At 42.9% G+C, this 14,576-nt stretch overlaps 1 protein-coding gene across 1 annotated transcript in view; it reads left to right on the top strand.

The window, feature by feature from the left end:
* ARHGAP28 (Rho GTPase activating protein 28) overlaps positions 1-14,576 on the top strand; it is a 207,311-nt gene that overhangs the window by 166,443 nt on the left and 26,292 nt on the right. The window contains exons 7-11 of the mRNA XM_053571840.1: positions 600-742; positions 4,010-4,175; positions 4,285-4,376; positions 7,129-7,206; positions 12,678-12,840. Coding sequence (XP_053427815.1) covers positions 600-742; positions 4,010-4,175; positions 4,285-4,376; positions 7,129-7,206; positions 12,678-12,840 — 642 coding nt within the window. The remainder of the gene's footprint in view (positions 1-599; positions 743-4,009; positions 4,176-4,284; positions 4,377-7,128; positions 7,207-12,677; positions 12,841-14,576) is intronic.

Genomic DNA, 14,576 nt, shown 5'->3' with positions numbered 1-14,576 from the left:
TTGTCTTAATTTTCAGAATAGCCTCAAGGAAAGGAATTTGTAAGGGGCATTACTTGTAACCCATTCAGTTTTTTCTTAATTCAGGTCACAGAAGGTCAGGTAACCCATATCAAATTATAGAAATTCAAAGTAATTCACCTGAGCAAACAAACCAGTGAAACCTAAATTAAATTTCAACAAATCTTAAGAGGCAAATATTCCATAGTTCGGGGTGGAAAGGAATTCTGTCATTGTTACCAGGAAATGAAAATGACATTGCGATACTAGATGGGCTTAATTTTAATAACATAATAATACAAATACATGTTCTTTTATTATGCTTTCCTCAGTGACTTTCATGAGACGTAAAAATCTGAAATTTAAAAAATCAGATTAAATAGAATGTTTGTATGGATAATGATGGTAAGATGTTCATTGAAATTCTGATGATACCATGTTATTGTTTAAACTTCCATGGGCAAGTATTTGGCTTTTCCTTGGATAGGAACATTCCAACATGTTTGTGGATTAACTTGTAAATTGTTTGTGTTTCTTTTACAGAAAATGGTATTGATCAATTAAATGGCATATCAAATGGTCTATATTGTTTATTTATTTAGATGGTGACTATCTGGAAAAGAACATTCCACCAGAGGCTGAAGAACTGTCTTTTGAAGTATCTTATTCAGAAATGGTTACAGAGGCTCCAAAAAGACATAAACTTAAGAAGTCAGAAATTAAGAAAGAAGACTATGCTTTAACTGTGAGTCAAACCTTTTCAAGATGGCCGGGCGAGGTGACTCAGCTATAATCCTAGCACTCTGGGAGGACAGAGTGGGTAGATTGCTGATCTCATGAGTTCGAGACCCACCTGAGCAAAAGTGAGACCCCATCTCTACTAAAAATAGAAAAACTGAGGCAAGAGGATCACTTGAGTCCAAGTGGGAGGTTGCTGTGAGCTGTGATGCCGAGGCACTCTACCCAGGGCAACAGCTTGAGACTCTTATGTATTTTTCTTTTTCTTTTTTTTTTTTTTTGAGACAGATCCTCAAGCTGTTGCTCTGGGTAGAGTGCCATAGCATCACAGCTCACAGCAACCTCCAACTCTTGGGCTCAAGCGATTCTCCTGCCTCTGCCTCCCAAGTAACTGGGACTGCAGGTGCCCACCACAACGCCTAGCTATTTTTTGGTTGTAGCCGTCATTGTTGTTTGGTGGGCCCAGGCTGGATTCAAACCCGTCAGCTCAGGTGTATGTGGTTGGCACCTTAGCCACTTGAGCCACAGGTGCTGAGCCGAGACTCTAAAACTTTCAAGATTATTCCATTAACTTCCTGAGACTTCTTCATGATTTCTTTTTTCTAAGTATTTCTGTGTATGTACAAAGGGGGTTAGAGAAGCTGGGCACCACCATTTGGGCTGTTGTTTGGAGTATCATTTTTTGTGCAGTGCATAGCCTACCCAGCTGTGCCTGGTAGTCATGGTTAGGAGAAGTTGTGAGGGCATGTGCTTAAATACTGTCTTATAATAGGATTTCCACCTGGCTTGTGAGCTTTCTTGAGCTTTGCATGCTTACCTCATTTATAAGTTGATACAGACCCTAACTTTCTGCACTTGTGCCTCTCTCAAGAAGTTAGAGCTCATAGACAGATACTAAAAACTCACAAACCAATTCAAGAACTGATACTATTATGCAATTGGCAGAGGGAGCCCTCTACAACATTAGCCTCAAAGCCTCATTATATTTATTCAGGATATTATAATCCTGGAAGCCTCATAGAGAACAAGGTTACACTGATCTTTTTGCTGTTCAGTAAAGCATGTATGAATAGTTTCTTCTGTAGAATCCCAAATACTCAGTGCTGAACAGGGCCGGAGGCACGATGAGCAGGGCCCAGGCAGTTTCAGAGCTAAAGGAATGAGTCATCTAGAAACAGACTCTTGGCATCAGGGGACCTGGACTATTCCCGGGCAACCAGCCCTTGACAGGGGAGAGGAAAAGGATAGGGACGGAGTCTCTAAAGATGCACCTTGGGTGGTCCTGACACTGTGCGAGGGGCTCTAATTATGGGTTGGGCTCTAGTGAATGTTCACATTTGACAGCTGAGCCCCAGGGAGGCTAGGTAACATTCCTTCGTAGATGGTAAGAGGTAGAAAGAGGATTTAGACCTAAGTGTGTCAAACTCCAAAACCCCTCCTGGTCCCTAAGCAGTTTCCAGGTTAGAGGGCAAAGTGGTATTCTAAGGCAAAGAGGGAAGCCAGGAGGATTCTGATTTCAGGAATCAGAGCCCTCCTTGTCTCTAGAGAGAATCGATCAAGAACAGGTCCTGGCCCCCGGGTCTGCCTGCCAAAGCTGTCACCTCCTGAGGTCCAGCTCACCCAGGATGCAGGTCAGCCTCCTAGGAAGGCTGCTCAGAGGACTCAACAGCAATTGCTCAACAAATGATTGCAGTTCTTGCTTATATTGTTATGTATTGTGGGGCGTTGGTGTCAGAAGGAAGGTAAAATACATGTTTAATTACACAAGGTATTCCCCAAACTATATTCTACATTTTGTGCTTTTACTTTTAAATGCTTGGGGTTCCAAGGAACAATTCTTGGATGGATGAATGAATGAGTAGATTGTTCAGAAGCTCCAAGGAAGCTCTAACTTAGGAAACCCTGTGGAGAATGTCTGTGTAAAGCTTTGTAATGTGAATAGCTATGGGCTATTTCCTACTTCAGCATTTCCTTTAGCAAAGGTACTTGTGGATATTAGATAAGAAAAATCTTTTGCTTTGCTGCTTCTTCAGATTCTTCCTGATATTTCTGGATTGTTGAAGGGTTTATTGTTATTGTTTTTATATTTTGTTTCTTAGTGTGGAAATGGAGAATGTCATGGTATCTTTGTCCTCAAAAAACATAAAATTATTTGCAGATATATACATTTTTGCTTTTTAAAGATTTTGGAATTATCTGAATTTGATCCATAATGTAGAATAACTGTCTCAGTAAGGAGGTGTGATCAGTTTAAATTGGGAGATTAGTAAAGTCTTCAGGTCTGAGAAATGAAATAGATGAAGCCTGATTTAAGGATTGACCTTCAAAAACAAACAAACAGATGTGTCTAAAGCTGTCCTGAGATGTAACTAGAAATGTTGCCTGGTATGGTTGTGTCATGTGTGATCCAGATTAAGGGCCAGGCTATGAGATCTGACAATTAAGTTTGTGAAAGCACTTCCCCTGGAAAACTATGCACCAATGCCAGTGCATAGTCCACCCTTCAAAGGTCTTCTGGAACTCTTCTTCTGGAATAACCATCAGAGCCGTCCTCAAATGATACATAAAACCCACAACAACAATAATGAACACCACTCAACAAGACACCACCACAGGTCAACATGAACATAGCAGTGAGACACTGATATATCAAGGTTATGATACCTTACCAAGTTGTTTGTATGGTGCTTCCAGTGTAAGAACACAGTGGTAAATTCATGAACTTAATTGTCAGACCTCATACCAAGACAGCTCTGATGGCCATTCCAGAAAAAAAAGAGTTCTAAAATTGCTTTGAGGGGTGGACTAGGTGCCAGAGTGAATGTATAGCTTCAGCGCGAGTGTATAGCTTCCCAAGGGAAGTACTTCGAAGGTGACGGTAATGATATTCAGCAGTGAGGTATGGAGCACTTTTTCTAGGACAAGTTCATGCACTTAATTGTCAGGCTGCATGTGTCCATTCCATATGGTACCTGGCATGTATGTTGTTTGACAATACAGGATGTTCCTTGCAACAAGGTAGTTTCCACAGTTTTGACGGCGGTGTTATTGTATACTGCAGACTATTGTTTTGTTTCTAATTAGAACAGTACTGATCTGCAAATGTTCTAAAAAACATATTTGTAATATTTCTATGACTCAGTATGCTCCTTAGAGATTTTTCACAAATGGCATGTTTTGCTATATACATTTAGAACATCCAAGTGGCAGTTGAATAAAAGTATAACAATTTTCCTTTGCTGTAAAACATAAATACTTTCATTCTGCATTTCAGAAACTCATTGTTCAGAAAACCAGATTTGGCTTAACCGAAGCAAGAGATCTGTCTGCTGAAGACATGAAGAAAATCCGCCACCTCTCTCTGATTGAACTGACTGCCTTCTTTGATGCCTTTGGAATTCAACTGAAAAGAAACAAAACAGAGAAAGTGAAAGGGCGAGGTAACCAAAGGGGCTGCTTGCTTCTTGTCTTCACGCTTTCTGACACATTGGGATAAAGTTGTGCTTTTCTGCTTCTTTTTTCTTCCCTGCTGATGATTCTACGATGAAGACAGTGGGATTTTTGGAGTTCCACTCACAGTCCTCCTGGAAAATGACCGCAGGAAAGACCCTGACATCAAAGTTCCCCTTGTGTTGCAAAAAGTGAGTAGTTGGCAGAGAATGACCGCTTCATAGGACTTTGTGCTTGTGATGTGATACTTTGTAAAGCCATGAATGAATGAATTTTCTTTTGGATTTAAAGACACCAAAGCCCTGTTAGGCCTTTAGCAGTGATTTCCAGCTTCATTCCCGCATCCTGTGATAGCCCATGTGCAATCAGGCTAACCAGCCTTGAAGCAGCATTTAGAGCCCGTTTCATCATTTGACTGTAGCACATCAGAGGATGAACACAGATGCTCTGACCCATGGTGTCCTCCAGTTATTTTTTTTCCTAACACAGTAGAATCCCCATAGCTGACCACCTTCCCACATTGACCATCACCTTAAGTTGACCTAATTTTCATAAACCAGCCATGCACCACATGTATGTATCAGTAGAGTAGACCTAGTTCCTTATGTTGAGCACCTCCGTGTCTTGACCAGTTTGTTACAGTCCCTTGAGTGTTCAACTTGCAGAGGTTCTACTACTTTTATTCAAATGTTATTTGTGATTGTGTAAGTATTCAGTTACTCTGTGTGGATGAAGAACAGTACACATAGACGGTCATCCAACTATTTGCTGAGCTGTATCTTAGGCTAGTTTTTTAAAATGTGTATGTGTGTGTAACCATGTTAGGAATGTTCCAAACAAAGATTAATAAAGTCTAAAAATCAGAGGTGGTTTTTCAGGTGTGACTGAGCAGATAGAATACATTTAGACAAACAGAAAAATTTTGCTGGAAGGGAGTTTTGGAAATGTTATTACCTCGACTATGAAATGAGAATATCTCAGCAGCTCTCACTGAGTTGAACAGCTGCTGAATAGCTGATTTGCTTTTAAGTCATGTTTTTTTTTTTTTTTTTTTTTAGCCAACAATTTACACTGCTTTACCTACATGTGCATTTAGTCAACAGTGACATCCAGTGGCACAATTAAAATTCCAAGCCTTTAACACAGATCCTAATGAATTTTAAAATGAGTTTCAAAATTATATACAGGACTACTGACTAAGGAAAGATATGCTACTTTACTCACACAATTCTACATCTGTTTTTTTTGTTACCAATGCATCAAATTGAGCCACTCCTAGATCAGGTTGACTGATGGCCTGGCGAAGGGAGCAGGGGGAATGGCAGCCAGATAGCCAGAGGATGCCGGGGACGCTTCTGTGCAGGACTTCTGTGGGGCCCCTTCCCAGGCAGGGCACACTGATGCCATCCATACAGTATCACATCTGATCAGCAGCCTGAGGCCACTGGTGCCATCATCTCCCTTTTACTGATGAGGCAGCTGAAGGACGGGAGGGTGAGATAACTTAGCAGGAACATACACCAGGCAGAGGGGAGAGAGGGGACAGGGCTCGGATCCAAGTCCAGAGTCCCCGATGACTCAGACTTTCTTTCCTTCTTTAATTTAAAACCAAAATTATGCCCTTTGTCCTCTAAGTAAAAGACAGGTTGACAAAAATCCATAAAAAGTCAAAGACAGAGATTCAACACATGAGTTTGTATTATATCGTAGGTGTAAAAACCTAGCACAGAACGTCACGAAAAGAAGCAACTCAGTAACTGTTAGCTGAGCTCAGGAGTTCAAGACCAGCCTGAGCAAGAGTGAGACCCCATCTCTACTAAAAACGGGAAAACCAGTTGGGCATTGTGGTGGGGATGTCCGTAGTCCCAGCTACTCAGGAGGCTGGGGCAGGAGGATCGCTTGAGCCCAAGAGTTTGGGGTTGCTGTGAACTGTGATGATGCCACAACCCTCTACTTCAGGGCAAAGGAGTGAAACTCTGTCTCAAAAAAAGAAATAAATAAATAAAATAACTGTTAGCTGTTACTACTATTAAAGCTAATGTTCCTCGTTTAAGACAGTTGGAGGCAGTCCCCTTCCATCCTACATCCGTCTTTTCTTATGGACTCCCCTGTGGATACTCTCCCTAAATATCTATTTCTCTCCATACCTATGAGAACTACATAAGTTCTAGGAACCATTATTTCTTGCAAGGAAAATGGCAGAGACCCTGAGTCCCCTTCTTACTGTGTGAACTTGGGGAAGTTCTGTACCCTTTCCAGAGATGCATTTTAGCTGCTTTATTGCAGTGAATCAGACTGTGTGCCTCAGTTCCCTCAGAAGTACAATGGGGATGGATAATAGTACACCCACCTTGTATGATGATTGTGAAGTGTAAATGAGTTAATACAGGTAAAGCACGAGGAATCAGATCTGAAACACCACGAAGGCCCAATAAATGGCAGTGTTTATTATTGTTGTTGTTGTTACATTTAACTCCCATCTCCACCGGGAGAACTCATGAAGGTCATTAACCTTTACTATTTCTAAACTGTCAAGACTCTAGAATTCCTACAATCTCTTAGCCAGGGTGGTTGCAACCACTGACAGTAGATTCAGAATCTTTTCTTACTGATCATTCTGCAGAAAGAGATGTACCAATCAGATCTTAACATTGTTAAGTGGCAGCATATGAAAGTGGTTAAGAACATGACCTTGAGAGCGTCAGTGCTGTTACTTTTGAGGTTGATCTGGGAAAGTTATATCACTGCCCTTAGTCTCTATTTCCTCATTGGCAAATTGGAGAACAATGTTGACCTCATAGGGCAGTTGGGAACACTTCACAAAGCATGCAAGGGCCAGGCACGTACACGCTTGGCGATTTATTGGTTGATGTCATCATTATTATTTCAGATGTTTTTCATCCTATGGAGGTACTTATTTTGTAACATGTCATTGCTTTCTAGTTTTTTGAGAAAGTTGAGGAATCGGGTCTGGAATCTGAAGGAATTTTTCGACTTTCAGGATGTACTGCCAAAGTCAAGGTACTGAATGTTTTCTCCCTTCCCAGTTAGAGTTCTAAGCTAGCCAGACCCAGTGCATATGAATGTCAGGTGGGTAGCTGTTTGTTTTTGTTTATTTGATACTTTCACTACCTGATATTCCTTGGTACCTATGATGAAGTATTTGTTCCATGATCCCAGGTTGTTTAAAATAAAACTACAACAATAATAAACTAACAACAGTGAAACAACTCATCAATTCACCATCAAAAATTGCTACTTGCCTTTAGTTTGGAAAATAGGAGACATCCCATCACTGTTTTGAAGCTTAAATACTTAAGTTTGTAACTCACTGAATCAATATTACATGTGCATAAGCCCTTATATTTTGAGCATCAGTTGCTTTAAACTTAGAAGCAATCTTTGGCTCTCCTTACAGTGGAAGTTCTGCAGGAATTTGTCGTGGTTGTAACCACTAGAACACTCACACAGCCGTTCTAAACCCCAGCTCCATTTACGGTGCTGTTGGTGTCCACAGAAACATCTGTGCAGTATGAATGCTTTCCCTTTGCCTTCTTACTTCTGTAAGGTGGCAAACCCTACAATACAACAAAGGAAAGACTCATAGAAAAGGAAGGCTTTGCTCCTAAGTTGCCAGTGAAATATCGCACTGTGCGTACTGGCAGCCTACACAATGGCAGGTTCATTCCTGCTGCGGAATCACTCCTTGGCCTGTTGAACCTGTTTTAAATGATGAATCCCTGAGAAAAAAGTCTCAAGGTGAGAGGTGAGGGAAAAATGAATTTGGTAGTGTTCAGAACTACAAAACAGAAATACATAGAGGCAGAAAAGCATCTCTTCATTAATTCCTTTGGTACATGTTTGGGGAAATTCTGTTTGTATCAGAACTTGGGGCTTTTAGATAGAAGTGCGAGGAGTTCTTCTCAGTGGAAACTGAGAATAAATAGGCTGTGTCTATTGGATCTTCCAGAGAGCAGATGCTGAGACAGATGAGGGTTAATGGGATAGTGCTTCTGAAATATAAAGGGGCAGGCAGTGGGCTTGGGCAGGGTGAGCGCAGGACAAGGGGCAAGTCTGCAGTTCCTGGCGTGGAGGGCCCAGGGCCCAGCACCATGCCGCACCTGGCGCTCCGCTGCCGCTTCCTGCCAAGAGCAAGGCTGAGGCAGGTCCAGAGGTGGTGAACAGCTGGAGAATCAGCCACCTGGGCTTTTTGCTTCTGAATGCCAAGTCTTCTTTTGAGAGGGTAGATCAGAGACGTTCCCAGGGGCATCAGGGATTAGGGCATATGGGAGAGTTATTTATGACTTACCAGAGAACAGAGTTGGCTAAATCCTGGCACAAGTTCATCTGGAAGGTAGGCAGATTTCTAATGGCTCTAAATTTCCAAATTGAATCAGCTTTTTGTTGTGGTCTCTCATATGTTTGATTCTTATATATACTTCTGAATAAATGTATACTAAATCTGAGGATAAAAACCATCACTTATTTTGGTTAAATCTTTGGTTATACCAGTAGAGTTGAGAACAAAAGTGAAATCAGAGAAGTGAATTTCCTACTCAGATTCTATGTCCTGAAACCTGCCTCCGTGGTTGGAAAGCCATATCTGAACATATTCTTACTGATTCCTGTGTGTGTGTGTGTGTATATACGTGGAAAGTATGATGTGTCTGACTTAAAACCACTTTTCCTAAATCACCAAAAGGAGACATCATCATAGAACATATCTTGAGGGCACGACGTTTAATGTCATAGCAAAAGTTACTTTTCATTAGCTCATTTTTGGCTGAAAAAAATGCATATCAAAGGCTAGAAATTCCTTCAAAATGTCCTTATAGGCACGTGCATTCCTGAACCACATTTAGGTCAAAGTCTCTTCATCCCTTAATCAGTTGCATGTAGTTTCAGCCGATTTATTTCATTGCTTATTAGTCTGGAAAATGTAAACCAGATGTTCTCATGGTTTGAGCTCCAAGAAAGCTAATGTGAAAGAAGGCTGGGCCAGCGAAGAGAGAGAGAGAAATATGTAGTTGGAAAGGCCTGGAAACGTGAGATGTTAGAGGGGGCTTTCTCTGTCTCCTTTATTCAAACTTTAAACCATCCTTTTCTTTGGGGTGGGGAGTAATTCATCTGCTAGACTACTAAAAATTCTGTTATAATTATCCTCAAATTGTGCCAGTTGATGACATCAAGGCTGTGGCTCCGCCGTTATCACAATTGGAACAGCTGGCCTGGCTGTGTGCTTTCAGCGCTCGGTAGGACAGCCCCGTGAGGAAGCCGCTGGCTTAGCCGAGCAGGGGACACACAACTCCAGAGCCAAGTCCTGCATCTGTGGCCTCAGCTCATCTGGAACCAATTTAATGCTTTCATGTTCCCAATGATTTTCTTTTCAAAAATGACAGAAACTTGAACCCAACACTAGGGGATCTATTTTATGGAAGGAGGCCGACTGACATGCGAGGTTTTCTCTTCTCCATGGTTTCAGTCATCCTCAGGCTGCTGTGTTCTGTAATTACATTACCTGGCTTTTTCCCTCCCTGAGCCCAGTGGAAGCTGCTGGTTTGCATGTGTATAAAGCCATCTGGAAACTGAAGGAACCTTCTTGACATTGGTTCCTGACCCTTACTTAGCGTTCTCATTAACAATAAACAGAAAAACACAACTTTCTTAACCTCTAAGTGCTCCTGGTCTTTGGCAAGGTAAGGTCACACCTGGGGACATGGTTTTGCGTTTAGAACTACCGAGGAAATGTCAGCTCACCTCAAACCCAAAAGAAGACAATCTTTCTCTGAGTGTTGTTCTATACCAGCCATCCGGACAAGATGATGTGGTGTTATTACCCAGATCGTCACACCACATAGGCATGGGGTCCCCATAGTAATGACCCGGAGGAGGGAGAGCACAGCATTCATTGAGTGCGGCCTGAGTGGCCACCCTGCTCTGGGAGCTTTACATGGTGTTACTGATTTAATCTCAGGAAGGGTCGTTTCCACATCCCCCCTTGTACACTGAGAAGGTTGAGGCACACACCATGCCACTAGTCAGGTGTAGCGTGGGGACAAAAGTGTAAGGCATCCAGTTATAGTGCCTGCCCTTGGCTCTGGCACCGTGTTGTCCCTTAGGTCTGTGGTCCGGGTACCCGTCAGTGGCCTGTTAGGAGCCAGGGCGCGCGGCAGGAGGTGAGTGTGGGATGAGCGAGCGAAGCTGCTCCCAGGGCTCTTATCACTGCGTCAGCTGCTGTCAGGTAGGCAGCGCACTAGATTCTTATTCGAGAGATCTGGGTTGTGTGCTCCTTACGAGCATCTGACATCTACCCCCCATGGAAAAACTGGCCCCTAGTGCCAAAAATGGTCGAGGACTGCTGCCTTGGGTGACCGGAGACCACTCACAGGTTAGAAAGACAGTCACATTCGTGATTCAGATGCGTTCCTTTGGCGGAGTTATGTGGGATTGAATTTGAATTCTTTTGTCCGTTCTCCGTGCCCATTTAGAGGATGTTTTCCCCTTTGCTTTGCCACCGTGGCACTGGGCAGTGGATAGGAAATGGTGGGGCTCCTCCTGTGTTCCCTGTCAACAGCGCCTCCGTTGGCCAGTACCACTGGGGACTCACCTTGGACGTACCTCTCCCCCGTCTCCTGTTCAGCCCGTCGCTGATTCGTGAGCATTTTCCCTCCTCAGCATTTCTTAAAGGCCTCCTCTTCTTTCCTTCCTCCAGATGCTTATCCAGCTCTCACTCCCTGGTGCCAGCAGTCTAGTGGATGGGACAATTTCACCAGAAACGGTGCCTCTTATCTACCCCCGCCCAGCCGGGGCCGAGCTCCACACACCCTCAAATCACTTTTCCATCTGGCTGCGGGAAAGATAGATCTGCCATTCAGGCCCCGTGCTTGGCTATGTTCCAGGTTGCCTCGCTGCCTGCAGGGTGAGGTGTGGTCCCCGAGGCGGCAGGGCTGCCCGCAGGCTTCCTCCCTGCCCGGTGCTCCAGCAGGGCTATCGGCAGACCGTGGGATCGCTGGGCTTTTGATCACGTGAGCAGTGTCTTCTCTCCAGGATGTCCTTCTTTCTCCTCTTTCCTGGAACACTCCTCCGCAGCCCTCAAGACTTGGCCCGAGCTGGGCTTAGTGCCCCCTTTTCATGGCTTCACAGCACCAGTGCTTGGCCTGATAGCCTTTGCTCCCTGAATTAGTATTGTCCGGTCATTAAATTGTCCCATCCACTAGACTGCTGGATGCTCCAGGCGGGGGAGGGATCTCAGGCACTGCCTCTTTGAAGAGCCCAGTCTGGGGCTGTCTCTTTTATTCGAGGAAGAACTTCATATATATGCTTACAGCTTCAGAAAGTGTGTTTATCAGCCAAGGATTGCCCTGTAACATTGACAGCTTCTCCAGTTAACAAGGAAATCTCCTTTAATGTTGTCCGGAGGGACCAGAGCGTGGATCAGAATCACGTGCGTCTCTGCCAGGGCCCTGCATCTCACAAGCTCTGCAGGCCATGACAGCATTTGTGTTTGGCTGGTTAATGAGCTGACCCTCGTTAGGAAAAGGTCAGATGTACAAACTGACTCTGGCTGTGCGGGCTAAAGGCCAGAAGAATTAGGCTTCTCATGAGAGTGTATCTGAGCCCTTTAAAGAATCTGAGGGTCTTCAGAGATACCTTCCTCAATATCCTTTGTGGGGTACGTGGTGCCAGTCAGGGGACTTAACTGCCCCCTGCCCAGTATTGTAGGTAAACTTTTTAGTTCAAAGGAGCAGCAGAAAATGACTTTCACTTTGAAAAAGAAAGAGGGAATGTGGGTGGCATTGATAATCAGATGAATTAATAATGTAAGATTTGTAAGCCAAGTAGAACTTGCAGAGGCTTAGTGATTTTTCTTAAGTATTTGCGCAGTGTTCCAAACCTTACGGAGGACTGGGCAGGCCTGCAAACATGTGGGAGACATGTGTGTGTCCTGGAATCAAACCTGGTTGTCACTGTTCCAGGAAGATGTCGGTGGGCTGCGTGTTGCAGCAAGGTCTGTTACTTGAGTGAGATTATTCCTCATTCTGTATGTGCATAGCTGAGAGGCAAGCCTTCTTGATGGACTTTATAAATAGAAGAGAGGACGGCAGAAGGGATTATGAAAAAGAGGGGGAATTGGAGGCTTTGCGAAAATCTAGCAGCGCATGTGTCATGTGGGAATAGAGGGATTTTGCCAAAACCACAGAAAGGAAACTATGATCCGAGCAGAGAACTTTTATATTTGTGCAGAATTAGAAAATTATTTCAAGATTAACGTTACTCTAAAAATATTTTAGAAAATAACTTTAAAAAATTCCTCTGCAAATAGCTATTTCAATCCCCCAAATCATGTTGGGGGGGAAGAAAAAGAAAAACTCTCAGAAGATACTGCCTTAGTCTATTTGCAAAAATAGTTTGTGTGATGATAGTTTTCAAAGGGGAAAAGGGTTAAGGTGGTGGAAACTCCCTGAATCTTAACTGTTTTCGTTGATTTGCAGCAATACCGTGAAGAACTGGATGCCAAGTTTAATGCTGATAAATTTAGATGGGACAAAATGTGCCATAGAGAAGCTGCAGTAATGTTGAAAGCATTTTTCCGAGAACTGCCCACATCTCTCTTCCCTGTGGAATATATACCTGCCTTCATCGCTCTAATGGAAAGTAAGTGGAAGGAGTTGAAGGTGGATGGACTAAGATCTAAGTGACAGCAGAACAGAGATGGGATTGAGTGTGGTCACATATAGATCTGCACTTCCTAACAATGGCTAGTGAAATATTCAGTCACCTATATTTACATGCTTCTATATTTAAGTCTGGGAGATATGATGTAGGTGGTTTTATAATCATTAAAAGGCGGAGGGATTTACAGAAAGACCAGGCTCTTGAGATTTGAATTCCTGCATGACCATCTGTTAGCCATGCAATCAAACTTTCTGAGCTTCAATTGCTGCATCTGTAAATTACAGAAAATAATTACTTGTCAGGGCTGCTGTGGGTATTGGATAAAGTCATCTAGAAGAGTGCCTGGTGTGTAATCATCCATCAAAAAATATGAGGTCTCTCTCTCTCCCTTCCTTAAATCTGAGCCCCTGAGTCTGATGATGCAGTGTGGAATAAATGTTACACAGAAGATTCTTTGTCCCTGAAAATAACAGTATCACATGGTTTCTGAAATTACAAAGTCACGTAGATTAGGTTTTAAGTGAGGTGCTGGGTAAAAGCAGAGAGACTTTAAAGCATGTGTTGTATTTGGCAGTCAAGGACTGTTTTGGTGTGGTTTGAGCATAAGGGTTGAATATTGTAGAGGATATGGCAAGAAAAAAATGCAGAGAAGTAGAGGGAGCCTAGATAGCGGGGGTCTTAACTACTAACCCAGGAAGTTCAGGGGTCACAAACCTAAGTATGTACAAGCCTGTTGAGTAAACGGTGATTCTACACGGAGAGGAAAGGGCTGTAGCCAAACTGAGAGGACGTGTCCTGTCTAGAGAGATCCCCACTGCCCAGCTCTAGATAATGGTTGCCATGTAGGACTGACAACTAAATCCTGGCATTAATGGACTCTTTGAGATAATTTTTCTTGATTTGTCTATTTTTTAGAGAAGTGAAGTCTCACTATGCCCAGGCTGGGTACAGTACCTGTTTATAGGTAAAGTCACATTGCAACACAACCTCAAAATCCTGGGCTCAAGGGATCCTCCTGCCTTAGCCTTCCGAGGAGGTGGATCTGCAGGCATCTGCAACTGTGCCCGTCTATTTGAAAATGTCAGCCACAGATTTAAATTGTAAAGTGCTGTGCGAGGTTAATAAGTGCTGTCTGTACCTGCCAGTTGACAACTGCTGCAGGTTAGCAAGAAGTATAAACTCATTAAAACCAAAACGGAAGACCACAGTAGATCCTCAGTTGAATGGCAAAATCATCCCTAAAAATTAGTGGGTTCTAAATTTTTAACTAAATCGGATTCATAAAATAATGTTGTATGCTTTCAAAGAAGAGAAGATGGTAGCAAGGCTGTCATTTTCTAAGCCTTAATTCTCCTGATGCTGTGACAGGATCTCCTTTCTTTGTAAGATCGAGTGTTTTCATTTTATGAGGAAAACTTACTGAGAAAAAGAGAAGAGCTACAAATTCCCTTCATTCATTTCTTATAATACTGTATTAATATTTTTTTCAGTTCTAGAATTTTCAGTTGGTGCTTTTAAAATATTTTCTATTTACCTACTAATAGTCCTGTTAGTAAAGGACTAAGGTGAAGGAAACACGTCACTGAGCATAGTCCTAATAGCTGCTTCAGAGTCCTTATCCGCGAGTTCCCACCCCTGGGGCATCTCAGGTTTGCTCTCTGTCTTTGACAATGGGTTACACTTCTCTGTTACTTTGTATGTCAAGTACATCTCAG

This window comes from Nycticebus coucang, chromosome 19, assembly GCF_027406575.1.
Source record: "Nycticebus coucang isolate mNycCou1 chromosome 19, mNycCou1.pri, whole genome shotgun sequence".
NCBI lineage: Eukaryota > Metazoa > Chordata > Mammalia > Primates > Lorisidae > Nycticebus > Nycticebus coucang.
Note: the sequence above shows the minus strand (reverse complement) of the source record. Positions and strands in the feature narration are given on the sequence as shown.